Below are 15,863 nucleotides of genomic sequence, written 5' to 3' on the forward strand. Positions count from 1 at the left end.
GGGTCTTGTCACATGTTTAGGAAATATGTACTTTTGTGCGTCCATCTGTCTTTTCGATCCTGGGGATTTAGACCTTTCTGAGGTTATCTTCTGCCTTAACATCGCTTTTTATATTCCTTTCTTCCTCTGCATTTCTGCTATTTTCTCCTCCAATTTCTTTAATTTTATGTATTTGCTGATTGTTGTTCTTTTTGTCCCTTTCTCTCCCCACACTCTCACTGGAACTGCTGGGTGGCGTGTCCCTGCAAACAGCTACTTCTTTCATCATCCTGTGTTTTTCCTGTCTTTTCCTCCATTCCTTTCTTTGATGTCTTTGCGCCCTTGCAGACAATTCAGTGACACTCTTCAACTATCCCTCTTCCCTTCGTTTGTTATTTCTTTCTCTTTCCTTTTTTAGGTACTCTTGGTACTTCACAGGGTCATCCCTCAAAAAACATTTTCTGTACTCCCTCAGTCTCTCTGCTCCTCTTTTTGCTCTGCTCCAGTTATTTGAGATACTGTCTCTCTCCCTGTATAAGTTAACTATAGAAATTAACATTAGTGACCCATTTTAGGAAGTCAGTAATTAGAAAGCTGTGGCAAAAACAAGTGTCAATCTGAGCCTGACCAATGACCTAATGGAACATGCTGACTTAAAGGTACAATCTTCATTTGTAATCCAATATACTTTTTGTCAATTTCAGCAAATATCTCTTCACATTCCTTGATGACTGTTCTGTGTGTGCACTCAAAAATATAGTTGTGTTCATACACAGTAGGTAAAGGTAAAGCCAAGTTAAGTGGAGTATCCACAAACAGAGGGAGGAGTTTCCTAATGTTTCGGTAGTGACAATTATAGATAACTTTGATCCTAGCTTAAAGGGGTTGATCAGTACATGGTTAGCTAGCACTTTTCTGAACTTTTGCACACACATAAAAAACAGTTTTTTCTGCCATAAAACCAAAAAAATGTGTTTAAGTGCAGAAAATAGGTGTTCGGTAGTGACTATTAAAGATACACACTGATTTTCAGACTTTTGAACACCTTTTCTTCAGAATGATGAGACTTAGCCACTCACCATGCATCCACAACATGAGAGGCACAAAGGAACACTTCCTGATAAAAGAAATTAGAGGTAAGGCTTAAATCACTCTTAGCCTATGGACTAAAACCGACAATGTTTCGGTAGTGACAAGAAAATGAGGGACAAGATTTTTGACATAAATTTTCATGATTTATAAAAAACATATAAAACCAACTTTTTTTACAGTTCACTTTCACATAAATCAAAAAGACCCTTTTAAAAACAACTATAGAAAATTTTATAAAAATCATTTCACTATCATTTTCATGAATTGAAATTTAGGAATTGGGGTTGGGGACAGACACCTCGCAATGTAAAATACCCTATAAATGATGATTTTATATATAGTAAACATACTGATATCTTAAACATCTTTTTGGGTTTCAATAGATAATTGCGGAATCTTAGTAAACATTTAAAATTTGAATACCTAAATGTTTTTTAAATTAGTTTATTTGTTTGGGGACAGCAGTTTGCACCAATTCGGTAGAATGGCCCATATATGCTTGATACATGGAATAAAAAATTTGCATTCAGAATTGCAGGTTCAAGCTGTCAAGCTAATAAATATGCTACTTCCTAATTAGTAGAGACAGACATAAATGTTGCAGCCGGCATTCTGGGACATTAGATTATCATCCAATATAACAAACTCTTTCCATAAACATATACGTTGAATAAGTAGTTTTTATATTCAGCTACCTGTAATTATCAATCACAAAGCCTTATATCTCACATATACAAACTATAAACATCAAACAGGTAGTGGTAAAATGGCAATGCGCCCTGCCGAGATCCAGCCGTTCTCAACGGGTTGAGCAAGCTTCAACTCCTGCTGTAGCCTGCCGGCCTTTGTGTCTCCGAAACCATGAATCGAAAACCAGGATCATTTTTAAAGGACTGATTCCATATATAGCATTGTAAGGTCAAGTTTCTCACATAAAAACATCCCAAAACAGCTTTTAAAGCTAAACCTATGTGTTTTTTGTGGCAAAAAGAGGTAATTTCCCTTGCATTTTCAGGCTTGAGACAAGCAAAAAAACAAACAAAAAAAGACTTAGAAAAATAAGGCCACAGAAATCTTTTTTTTCACTTGCCTGTTCAGGCTTGAGACAAGAAAAAAAAAAGACTTAGAAAATAAACCAAGATTATTTTTCCACTTGTAAAAAAACTGTTAATTTTTCCCAAGGAGCTTTTTTTTCAGATCTTGCCACCAAAATATAAATCCATAAATGGTAAATGGACTGAACTTATATAGCACTTTTCCAGTCATACAGACTGCTCAAAGCGCTTTACACTAGCGCCACATTCACCCAATCGCACTCAATAATGCTCACACATTCATACACCGATACGCAGATCGGTAGGCAACTTGAGGTTAAGTGCCTTGCCCAGGGGCACATCAACATATGGCAGGAGGAAGCTGGAATCGAACCCACAACGTTCTGATTGCAAGACAACTCCTCTTCCTACTGAGCCACAGTCGCCTATAAGCAAATAAATACATATATAAATCATTAAAGGGTTCATATTTGAATTTTTGTGTGGTGATTTATCATACACCTTTCAAATTGATTGTGACAAGTTATGATAAGCATGTACTGACAAGTTTTTTGTTGTCTGTAGGACAATTGATATCTGATATTTGATATCTGTAGGACAATTGTCCTTTTTCCTACAGATATACTTGATCAATACTGTGGTTAATTCTGTATCGCGCATGAATATACAAGCTTGGTATAACAACATAGCATGGCCATGAAGCACACTATTTGTGTGCTTTTACTGTATTTTATTTTACTTTACAACAATCTCATTTAGAAAATGGGACATTGGTTCATGGAAACCATCCATTTGAACAACACAGCGGTTAGTGAAGGCTGGTGGTTTTATTTCAGCGCCTCTAGTGGCAGAGAAAGTATTTCAAGGACAAATACATAAAAATAAACCTCTCAAAAATATTTTTTCTCACTTGCCTTTCAGGGCAGAACAGACAAAAAAAACTACTTAGAAATATTCTGATCAAGATTTTTTTTTTCTCACTTGCCTTTCAGGGCTTCCGTATTAAACTGTCTTGCAACTGAAATGTTCTAAATAAATAAACTTGCCTTGCTTTCCAAATCCAAAGTCGCCTGGAAATGACGGAAAAGGGGAAGTATCTGGTCATTCATTGTGTGAGCGTCAATGATGAACTGTTTAGGTAGAAGCCGAGTTAGGTTAAAAACAGAGTTAATATGGTGAAACAGTGCATTCCTGGTTGAATCAGCAAAACTACGACAGCAGCCGTTATTCTGCACTATTTTCCTGCAGCAAAGAGGAACAGAGCTGCCTGGATCAGAGCTGGAAAACTGACGTGGGACAGATGGTCTGGTCCCACCAAGCATGTTGTGATTGTGAGACTTTTCGGCACTGCTTCAAACAGGAAACCTCTGAATTCAAAAGACATTATGTCCAGTTGTTTCACTCAGTTCCATATATGTACTGTAACCCTGGATTTACGCTGTATCTACTCCGGTCCAGTCTGGTCCGCTGCGAAGCCCAGAGGATCTCGAAGAACCATATGCAGATTGCGCCAGATAAGCCAGTGATAAATGCGGTAGCAAGTCCAAAAGAACCTAGTCTGTGGAAGTTAAACCAGCTTCATTTTTTGTTTTATGCATCCACATATTTTCATGTGCTTTGTTATATTTGTTGCTTAATTTGATTCATTTAATGTTCAATTGCTCTGTTTATAATACTTTAGTTAACCAAGTAACTGATCTAATTGATCTAATGTAAACAACTGCTAATATATACACATGTATTTATGATATAGCAAGATCTAGTCTGTCTTTAGAAAATTATTGATCTGGATGTTGTGCTCGACATCCGGCAAAAATAGACTGGTCTAATTAGATGGCCATCCGCACACCACAGCCCTTATTCTCTGCCATCTGATGAAAACTGACTTTCTTCTCCTGACTCTGCTGCGTCTCTTGGTGATAGTGACTTAAATATACAGTACTGTGCAAAAGTTTTAGGCAGGTGTGAAATAAATGTTGTAAACAAAGAATGCTTACAGAAATATAAATAATAGTTTATTTTTATCAATTTACAAATGCTAAGTGAGCGAACCCAAACATACAGCCAAAGTCATTACGAACTATCTTCTGCTTAAAGAAGAGAAAGAATCACTGGAAGTGATGGTATGGCCCCCACAGAGCCCTGATCTCAACATCATCGAATGTGTCTGGGATTACATGAAGAGACAGAAGGATGTGAGAAAGCTGACATCCACAGAAGATCTGTGTTTAGTTCTCCAAGATATTTGGAATAACCTACCAGCCGAGTTCCTTCAAAAAGCCTGTCACTCAGACTGCTAGATAATTCCCCAACATTTAGTTCTGTAAATTGAGTGCAAAAAACAATCCGCTTTCCTTGAATCCTGACCTTAAACCAGTCAAATATTTGCACACAATCTTTTGGGTTTTTTCAGACCACACAAGTGCAGAACATTGTATTGACTTTCCTTTCTGTAACCTAAATTGAGCTTGAACTACTTCCAGTATGTGCTAAAGCTACCCTTAACCTAAGCTCAATTTGCATATAAACCAGAACCATAAATTCTAACAAAAAAATGACACCAGGACCGGGATTTGTTTTCGATAGAACATCGACAAATTAATCTCTGGGCACCTTACTACAAAAGACAATATAATTATTTGTGAGTAGAGTACTTGTCTCATAAACAGCCTCCGTTAAACTAACTTTTGTAGGATCCATCTAAAGAGTCATTTTTGGTCAGTGAAGCTCTCTTTTTGTACATTAGTGATACATTTTTAACATAATTTGCCTGCAAGGCCAGTAACTGTGAAACACAGCTAGCATACACAGTGCCTATTTGCAAGGCATTAATTTAAAATTTGTTGCCATGGCCAAAGTGTTGGCAGTGAATAGATATCTGATGTGAACACAGAAAAATGCACAAATCCTCAGCGCCAACCTGACAGTAGAAGTGGCATGTGTTGTACAACACTGACTCGTGATGCATGTTGCACTGAAAGAGCGAAGCACGAGGCTTGGCTGCCTGCCAGTGTCTGGCCACATGCAAATTAATTGTCATTCAAAGAGGAAACATGGGGACATTTGAGAAAGAAATATGGCAAAGGCTACCATGTGGAATCTGGTTTTCTATGTCAAACCACCATCAATATTTACACGTGACAAAAAAACAGTCTGTGCGCTGATGAGCATACAGTGAATATGAATCATCTAAGGGGCACTATGATTCTCACTGAGAAAGAAAACGGTGTCAGATCAGTAGATTCGTTCCATACAAGACAGGTTTGATGATTCCTAAGGAAGATAAGCTGGAGAGAATCACACATGTCCATAAATGCAGTGCCTTGCGAAAGTACTCGGCCCCCTTGAACTGGTCAACCTCTTGCCACATTTCAGGCTTCAAACATAAATATATAAAATTCTAATTTTTTGTGATGAATCAACAAGTGGGACACAATCGTGAAGTGGAATGAAATTTATTGGATGTGTCAAACCTTTTTAACAAATAAAAAACTGAAAAATGGGGCATGCAATATTATTCGGCCCTCTTGCGTTAATACTTTGTAGCGCCACCCTTTGCTGCAATTACAGCTGCAAGTCGCTTGGGGTATGTCTCTATCAGTTTTGCACATCGAGAGACTGAAATTCTTGCCCATTCTTCCTTGCAAAACAGCTCGAGCTCAGTAAGGTTGGACGGAGAGTGTTCGTGAACAGCAGTCTTCAGCTCTTTCCACAGATTCTCGATTGGATTCAGGTCTGGACTTTGACTTGGCCATTCCAACACCTGGATACGTTTATTTGTGAACCATTCCATTGTAGATTTGGCTTCATGTTTTGGATCATTGTCTTGTTGGAAGATAAATCTCCATCCCAGTCTCAGGTCTCTTGCAGACTCCAACAGGTTTTTTCCAGAATGGACCTGTATTTGGCCCAATCCATCTTCCCATCAATTTTGACCATCTTCCCTGTCCCTGCTGACGAAAAGTAGGCCCAAACCATGATGCTGCCACCACCATCTTTGACAGTGGGGATGGTGTGTTCAGGGTGATGAGCTGTGTTGCTTTTACGCAAACATATCGTTTTGCAGTGTGGCCAAACAGTTCGATTTTGGTTTCATCTGACCAGAGCACCTTCTTCCACATGTTTGGTGTCTCTCCCAGGTGGCTTGTGGCAAACATTAAACGAGACTTTTTATGGATATCTTTGAGGAATGGCTTTCTTCTTGCCACTCTTCCATAAAGGTCAGATTTGTGCAGTGTACGACTGATTGTTGTCGTATGGACAGACTCTCCCACCTCAGCTGTAGATCTCTGCAGTTCATCCAGAGTGATCATGGGCCTCTTGGCTGCATCTCTGATCAGTCTTCTCCTTGTTCAAGATGAAAGTTTAGAGGGACGGCCGGGTCTTCGTAGATTTGCAGTGGTCTGATACTCCTTCTATTTCAATATGATTGCTTGCACAGTGCTCCTTGGGATGTTTAAAGTTTGGGAAATCTTTTTGTATCCAAATCCAGCTTTAAACTTCTCCACAACAGTATCTCGGACCTGCCTGGTGTGTCTTCATGATGTTCTCTGCGCTTTGAACAGAACCCTGAGACTATCAAAGAGCAGGTGCATTTATACAGAGACTTGATTATACACAGGTGGATTCTATTTACCATCGTCAGTCATTTGGGACAACATTGGGTCATTCAGAGATTCTCACTGAACTTCTGGAGTGAGTTTGCTGCACTGAAAGTAAAGGGGTTAAATAATATTGCATGCCCCACATTTCAGTTTTTTATTTGTTAAAAAGGTTTGACACATCCACATCATTCCACTTCACGATTGTGTCCCACTTGTTGATTCTTCACAAAAAATTAGAATTTTATATCTTCATGTTTGAAGCCTGAAATGTGGCAAGAGGTTGACCAGTTAAAGGGGGCCGAGTACTTTCGAAAGGCACTGTAGCTGCGTAAAGTTGCACGTAATTGTGGAATGATAGCAGCTTTGGCACAGCTGGATGACATCGCCAATGGAAGAAGTTGTAGAGAGTGTTTTTTTTCAGAGATCGTACTGTTAAACTGGTATAGGATAATGCATGGCTGATTGCCCAGGGAGCTTATTTTGGAGCACAGAGCTGGCCTTAATATTACAGAGGCATCAGGAGGAACCATGGGTCGCCTGTGCCAGTTCCAGTTCTCACTACTGTGCGGTCCTTTTAACCAGAGCTTTTCAGATGGAGCTGACTGACAGGCCGGGGTATTTAACAGTCATCCCTGAGCCGGACCATGCCAGCCATACAGGTCCTTCTCAAAATATTAGCATATTGTGATAAAGTTCATTATTTTCCATAATGTCATGATGAAAATTTAACATTCATATATTTTAGATTCATTGCACACTAACTGAAATATTTCAGGTCTTTTATTGTCTTAATACGGATGATTTTGGCATACAGCTCATGAAAACCCAAAATTCCTATCTCAGGTGGCCGACGAAGGTGGCGGACGAAGGTGGCGGACGAAGGTGGAGACCTCAGCGGCCCGATCCCCGGATGCTTAGGCTGGCTCTAGGGACGTGGAATGTCACCTCGCTGGGGGGGAAGGAGCCTGAGCTTGTGCGGGAGGTCGAGAGATATCGACTAGAAATAGTCGGGCTCGCCTCCAAGCACAGCGTGGGCTCTGGAACCCATCTCCTTGAGAGGGGTTGGACTCTCTTCTACTCTGGAGTGGCCCACGGGGAGAGGCGGCGGGCTGGTGTGGGTTTGCTTGTTGCCCACCAGCTCAGCCGTCTCGTGTTGGGGTTTACCCCAGTGGATGAGAGGGTCGTATCCCTGCGCCATCAGGTTGGGGAGAGGTCTCTGACTATCATTTCAGCCTACGGGCCGAGTGGTAGTGCATAGTACCCGGCCTTCTTGGCGTCCCTGTCGGAGGTGCTGGATAATGCCCCTCCCAGGGACTCCATCATTCTGCTGGGGGACTTCAACGCCCACGTGGGGAACGAAAGTGACACCTGGAGAGGCGTGATCGGGAGGAATGGCCTCCCCGATCTGAATCCGAGTGGTGTTTTGTTATTGGACTTCTGTGCTAGTCACGGATTGTCCATAACGAACACCATGTTCAAACATAAGGGTGTCCATAGGTGCACTTGGCACCAGAACACCCTCGGCAGGAGGTCGATGATCGACTTTGTTGTCGTATCATCAGACCTTCGGCCGCATGTTTTGGACACTCGGGTGAAGAGAGGGGCTGAGCTGTCCACTGAGCTGTCCACTGATCATCACCTGGTTGGATCATCTGGAGGAGGAGAAAGCCGTACAGACTTGGCAGGCCCAAGCGCATAGTGAGGGTCTGCTGGGAACGCCTGGTGGAGCCCTCGGCCAGGGATGTACTCCCACTCTCTGGGAGAGCTTCGACCAGATCCCGGGGGATGTTGGAGACATAGAGTCCGAGTGGACCATGTTCTCCGCATCTATTGTCGATGCTGCTGCCCATAGCTGCGGCCGTAAGGTCTGCGGTGCCTGTCACTGCGGCAATCCCAGAACCCGGTGGTGGACACTGGCAGTAAGGGATGCTGTTAAGCTGAAGAAGGAGTCCTATCGGCTGTGGTTGGCTTGTGGGACTCCCGAGGCGGCTGACGGGTACCATGAGGCCAAGCGTGCTGCGGCCCGGGCTGTGGCAGAGGCAAAAACTCAGGCCTGGGAGGAGTTCGGTGAGGCCATGGAGAAGGACTACCGGTTGGACTCGAAGCGATTCTGGCAAACCGTCCGGCGCCTCAGGAGGGGGAAGCAGTGCTTCGCCAACACTGTTTATAGTGGGGGCGGGAGACTGCTGACCTCGACTGAGGACATTATCGGGCGGTGGAAGGAGTACTTCAAGGATCTCCTCAATCCTGCCATCATGCATTCCGTGGTGGAAACAGAGGCTGGGGACTCGGGGTTGGACTCTTTCATCACCCAGGCTGAAGTCACCGAGGTGGTTAAAAAGCTCTGCGGTGGCAAGGCTTCGGGGGTGGATGAGATCCACCCTGAGTACCTCAAGTCTCTGGATGTTGTAGGGCTGTCATGGTTGACACGCCTCTTCAACATTGCGTGGCGGTCGGGGACAGTGCCTCTGGACTGGCAGACTGGGGTGGTGGTCCCCCTTCATAAGAAGGGGGACCGGAGGGTGTGTTCCAACTACAGGGGGATCACACTCCTAAGCCTCCCTGGTAAGGCCTACGCCAGGGTATTGGAGAGGAGAGTCCGACCGATAGTCGAACCTCGGCTTCAGGAGGAGCAGTGTGGTTTTCATCCCGGCCGTGGAACACTGGATCAGCTCTATACCCTCTACAGGGTGCTCGAGGGTTCATGGAAGTTTGCCTAACCGGTCCACATGTGTTTTGTGGACCTGAAGAAGGCATTCTGCCGGGCACTCCCTTAGAGATAGGGTGAGGAGCTCGGCCATCCGGGAGGGGCTCGGTGTAGAGCCGGTGCTCCTCCACATCGAGAGGAGCCAGTTGAGGTGGCTCGGGCATCTATACCGGATGCCTCCTGGACGCCTTCCTCGGGAGGTGTTCCAGGCACGTCCCACCGGGAGGAGGCCCATGGGGACGGCCCAGGACACGCTGGAGGGACTATGTCTCTCGGCTGGCCTGGGAACGCCTTGGGCTCCCCCTGGAGGAACTGGAGGAGGTGTCGGGAGAGAGGGACGTCTGGGCGTCTCTGCTGAGTCTGCTGCCCCCACGACCCGGTCCCGGATAAGCGGAAGACGACGAGTACGAGTACGAGAACATGATACAATGTAATTTTCTTGATTTATTTAGAGTCTTTTTCTCACAATTGAAGTGTGCCTACGATGAAAATTACAGACCTCTCCGTTCTTTCTAAGTGGGAACACTTGCAAAATCTGCCATGTATAAAATACTTATTATACTTAAAATAAATTTTGGGTTATCAAAATTACGAAAAGAGTAAAGGAAATAATTTTTGAGGTTTGAACCACGTAAACTACTCTCCATCATAAACACACTTTGCAGTCCCGCAGTAAAATGTGTTTAGTGAGACAAAAATCTTGTGCCTTTGCTTCCATTCAGAAATGCTGACTATTTAGCACAACAATTTAATTCAAGTCTCCTCTAAAACACCTACTGCTATTATTGCAATATTTCCTTTAAAGGGCTGTCATGGGGTGTTATTTCAGGGAAGGACAAATGATGATGATCATGATAATACTTTATAGAAAACTTACAGAGGACTACAAGCAGAATGATAAGGACCACAGGCAGTAAAAAAAAACAGGATAACAGGAGCATTGAGGAACTGCCAGAGAAACCAGATAATAATTGGTAGTGAAACTGAAAGATCCAGCAAAGGACCATCATAGTGAACTTAAGTGCTGAGAGAAGTGTGGACAATGAATTTGGATGTCAGTGTGTTAATCAGGAGACAATATAGAGCAGCTGAGGCAGAAGGTAAGCACGGAGACTGAGGGAGGAAAACTAATTAACTAAGAGGGAGATAAAGCAATACACTAGGATACACTTAAACAAAGGGAAAAGACAAATACACAGGGAACAGAACACATGAGTAAACTAAGAAACTAAATGGTCACCGTCACTAATGCGGCATGGAAACTGAAACCAATTCTGACAAGAAGTGACGACAGATCAAACGAGGGGGTGCAGAAAGCAGCGCCATTAATTTCTGTCTGAAGCTTCTGTTGGGAGCACATCGAGCAGAACTGAGCAGTAACTCAGCCGAGTGGAAATAGCAGTTTGAGATTTACAATAAACTCATTAACCCATTTTTCAAGGATTTGCAATAAACTCCATTTTAGTGGTCTCTTTAAATTCAATCAACTGTATATAATCATTCAAAATTACTCATTTAATTTCTTAATGTTGTAGAAATGATCACTTATAGTATCGTTTAAAACATAATCATTTCAATTTGTCACGGACATCCCCACAGGAACAATTTTTTTTCATGTGTATGTTACACAATATTTCAAAGCATATGGCTTGATTTGTATTGTTTAATTTCCCTGTCTTTTCATGCAATGCTTCGCTTTAAATTGTGTTGTGTTCTGTACAGTAACAAAAGGGGGGTTGTATTTTCTTCTAGGTATGCAGCTCATCAGCAGTGCATGCACTTGTCTTAAAAATATCCACACTGAGGGCGTGGCGCTGATGGTGTAGGGGTTGAGGGCGCGGTGCTGATGGTGTAGGGGTTAAGCGCGCGACCATATACAGAGGCTACAGTCCTCGAAGCAGCCGTCCCGGGTTGGAGTCCCGGTCCCGGCGACATTTGCCGAATGTCTCCAGCTCTCTCTACACCTATTTCCTGTCTGCCTACTGTCAAAAAAATAAACAGTAAAGGCCACTAGTGCCGAAAAAATATCTTTGAAAAAAAATATATATATATCCGCACTGAGACAGAATTCCAGGGAATCCTAGCGCAGTGTGACAGTTTCACAGCAAGGCCATCAAACAGAAGATTCTCACAAAACTCTACCTTTGCTGACTATGTTGTTGAGCAAATCAGCACACATGTTGATTTTAATGATGAAACAGAATTACCCAGGATTTATTATAGTTGCATTGACTAAGTATGTGCGGAAATGAAAAATTGCTTCGGGAAACGTAATTGTGAACTGTCGGAGGCACTCAATGTCCTGGATCCTGTACAAGCCACATTTTTGGATGTCAGCAAGGTGAACATGATTTGATTTAGTGAGATGAGAATTTTTTGTTCAACACAAAGTTGCATACAATTTACAGTATATTGTTATCTGAGGAACCATTATGTTTGTAATTTAATGATTTCAACCCTACTTCTCAATCCTTGCAGATTTTAAAACAATTCCAGAGGCCACTACAAGCTATGCCTATCTTCTTGACAGCACTGCATACTGTGAAAATAGGTTTTCCACTCCTAAAAATTTCTTCACAGAGCATCGCCAAACTATGCCTCATCAAAGCAAGACCAATTTGATCCAGTTGCCATTGGAGAAGGGCTTGACTCAAACATTTAGGAATGAATGGAAGGACAGTGTTTTTAAGAAGCTTTCACACGGTTCATAAACGCCGCCTCCCACTCTACAAAAAGTGGATTAAACCTCTCTCTGCCCCTCCCACCCCTCCTCCCACACACACAAACATACAAACTTTTGTTACTTGCAGGCAGAAGAGCAACACCGCTTTGTTCCAGTCCCTGTGCTCCCAAGCTGCTGTAGTTACCCCTCCTAGTATAAATGTTTACTTCAGTCACAGTGTTCAGTGTTCCTGACATCAGTGTTTGTTTGTCAGTGCATATGTTTATGCTTATGCTTGACTTTTGACTTAATTGAATGAACAGCACTACACTGTTGTTTTATGTAGGGTTTTCTCAGCACCGTAGTTGTCACAGATCCACTGTTCAGCCTGAAGCAAATAAAATGTTTATTGAAAAACTGTGCCCCGCCCTGAAAAAAATTGAATGCCCCCGCTTTAATTTGTTTCTACAGCTGGGTCTGCTCAGGACAACAAACAATGCTGGTGAAAATAGACATTTTGTCCCCCTTTTTGTTACACACATACATTTAATTCTGCCGTGATTTGGGCAGCCGTGGTTTTATGTTTTTTGGATACAATCCGGGTTAGCACCCAAACATCCCTTTCAGACAGCTTCCTCTTGCGTCCACAGTTAATCCTATTGGATGTGGTTCGTCCTTCTTGGTGGTATGCTGACATTACCCTGGATACCGTGGCTCTTGATACATCACAAAGACTTGCTGTCTTGGTCACAGATGCGCCAGCAAGACGTGCACCAACAATTTGTCCTCTTTTGAACTCTGATATGTCACCCATAATGTTGTGTGCATTTCAATATTTTGAGCAAAACTGTGCTCTTACCCTGCTAATTGAACCTTCACAAATGGGGGTAATCAAGGTAAAGGTCTAGCAGAACAATGTGGAATGTTTAAAGTTTAAGCAGATGATTTCTGTTTCAAGAAGGACAGACAGATATAAGCCTGGAAACACTTGACAAGCAAACGTTTTTCCAATAAATTCTGTAATGTTTAACACTTTACTTGACAAACTAAATTTACCCTATCAGAACATTGCCACCTGGACTTATAGAAGACACTATGCATGTATGCATGTTATTGTGTATGTTGGTAAGCCAAAACCAAAGTTATAAAAAATTCTATTCTATTCTATTGTATTTTGATTATTCACTGTTTTTCTTATCCTGTGGCTCTCATCAGTCTGCAACAAGGTATACAGAATACAGAAAAAGTAAAAACAAGTAATAATACTTACAGGTACATCCACATACTTTGAGGCAGCTTTTACCTTTAAGAGAAAGGCAGAAAAGTGGGTGAGAATCATCACTCCAACTGTGAAACCATTTTTAAGAGCAAGGACTAATATGGTGAGACTATACATAGCAAAGTCGATTGCTGTGGTGCCTGCTGAACTAGCGGCCATGATTTGTGGTGTCGGGGTGCGACATTTTGGACTCTGTGTTGGTTTTGTGTTTGTTTATTCCTTCAGTTATTTTGGTGTTAGTTTTAGTTTTGTTCTCTCTCCTGCCTCCTACTGTTTGCAGTTCTCTCTCCTCTCGCTCATAGTTTCTTTAGTTGTTGTTTTCTTATTTATCACTTAGAATGGTTTTCTCTTTATTATGATTATTATTATAGTTCTCTAGTTTTAGTCTCTATTCTTCCAGTCCCTCCTGATAGGTTAGTTTTAGTTATTGTTTACATTTTGGTTTTTATGTATTGTAGTCCTCACGTTCTCTGCTTCCTTTCCAGTTATTTCAGTCAGTGTTGGTTTAGGTTTGTTTTCTTTTGTGGTCAGGGTTTCTTTATGGGTTCTTTTGTTAATTCTTAGGTTGCCAGTTTCTTAGATCTTAGGTTGTTGTGTTTCTTTTGTTCCCGCCAGTTTCTCAGTTTCCTTTAGTTCATGGTTATTCCTGATTCTTATGCTTCATTTGGTTATTTATCTTTGTTTATAGTTTTGCTTAGGTATTGTTTATTAGTCACTTCTCCCATGCTTTAGTGTTTGTATTAGTTTCACCTGTTCCTTCAGCCTCTCTGCTTCCATGTCACACCTGTTCCTGATTATTTGCCCTTTGTTACCCTCTGTATATTAGTTGGTCTAGTTTCATTGTTCTTTGCTGGTTCCTCCCGTTCACTACCCCTGATTAAGTTCTGTTGTGCTACGTTCCTGCAGAGAGAACTCATGTAAGTTTTGGACTCGACTCATGTTAGTACCTGCAGTGATTTTTGCTACGTTTCTGAAATCTTTTGAATAAAGATTAAGCCTTGCTATAACATGCTGCTGCCCAGCTCTTGTCTGCACTTTGGCCCACTAAAGCCGCAGAATGTGACATGTGGTGCATTAAGCTGCAAAAGTGCTCTTTTTTTTTTACAGTACTGCAGATATTCAGCTGAGGTGTTAAGCTATTTCATGTTGAGTGTCTTTATAAAAGGTCAAACTGTATTACAATAAACCACAAATGGCTCCTAATCCAAAACAACTGATCATCCAACAAGAATGTTTCAGGTGATAATGAAGATGATATAAGATCAAGAGTCATCTTTTGAAATTGTCCCTTATATGTTTGTGAGAATTATACAACCCCAACTCCAATGAAGTTAGGACATTGTGTAAAACGTAAACAAAAACAGAATAAGTGATTTGCAAATTCTGTTCAACCTAGGTGCAATTCATTAAATTACAAAGACAAGTTATTTAATGTTGAAACTGATAAACTATTGTTTTGTTTTGCAAATATTCACTCATTTTAAATTTGATGCTTGGAACATGTTCCAGAAAATGCTACGACAGGGGCAACAAAACACTGGGAAAGTTGAGCTTTGAACATTCCACAGATAAACAGGGTTAATTGGAAACATGTGAGTGTATAAAAAGGTATAAAGGGAGCATTCCCAAAAGGCTCAGTCATTCACAAGCAAAGATGGGGCAAGATGGGGCATTTCTTAATGTACAATTGCAAGAAATTTAGTAATTCCATCATGTACAGTCAATAAAATCATCAAACGATTCAGAGAATCTGGAGAAATCTCTGAACCAACACTGAATGTCCATGACCCTTGATCAATCAAGAGGCACTTCATTAAAAACCAACATCAATGGGCTGCTGGTGATTCAGGGGGTTAAGCACGCCACCCATATACAGAGGGCATAGGCCTAATTAAAGGATGTTCTACTTACTGTGAAAGATAGGAAGGAAGAGAAGAGGGTTCCTTCATCATATCTAGAGAGTTTACATAAGACACTCTCTAGGATGACCACAAACTAAAAGCAAAAGAAAATAAATGTTAAATCGTGATACAGAATTACAGAAGTACAAAAAAGTTCAATGTTATTTTATTAAAACTTATTTTCAATAAAATATGTATGTAAAATATATAATTCACTGTATCTTAACTCATCAGTTTGTTTACATTTTAAAAGTATAAAGAAATTTAGAATTCATGTAGACCACTTAGTTACATCTGTTACAAAAACTGGCAACGTTATGAAAGATAAGTAAGAAAGATCTATATACAGTATATATGTGTTGTTTTCACCAGTACTAGATTCCTTTATACTTCTTAATGATATACCTACTGCTCACAAATTCAACCTTTGGGTGAAATATTGAAAAAGTGAAAGATTTCACACTCTTTCACACTTCACACTCTGCTCTTACTGGTGCAATGTGCAATCAATGAAGACTGGCTACCAGGCTGCTCCAATTTAGCCATGAAACCTCCCACACTAAAATGACAGGTGTTTCAGTTTA

General features: G+C 41.4%; 1 protein-coding gene across 10 annotated transcripts in view; it reads right to left on the bottom strand.

Moving 5' to 3' along the window:
• The window catches only part of LOC124856115 (calcium-dependent secretion activator 1-like), a 417,550-nt gene that overhangs the window by 84,911 nt on the left and 316,776 nt on the right, over positions 1-15,863 (bottom strand). For all 10 annotated transcript variants that reach the window (XM_047346334.1, XM_047346331.1, XM_047346330.1 and 7 more), the window contains 2 exons: positions 15,290-15,373; positions 13,370-13,402 (listed from right to left, as the gene is read on the bottom strand). In XM_047346334.1, the coding sequence (XP_047202290.1) occupies positions 13,370-13,402; positions 15,290-15,373 (117 nt within the window). The remainder of the gene's footprint in view (positions 1-13,369; positions 13,403-15,289; positions 15,374-15,863) is intronic.

Source organism: Girardinichthys multiradiatus, chromosome 20 (assembly GCF_021462225.1).
Source record: "Girardinichthys multiradiatus isolate DD_20200921_A chromosome 20, DD_fGirMul_XY1, whole genome shotgun sequence".
In the NCBI taxonomy this organism is placed as follows: domain Eukaryota; kingdom Metazoa; phylum Chordata; class Actinopteri; order Cyprinodontiformes; family Goodeidae; genus Girardinichthys; species Girardinichthys multiradiatus.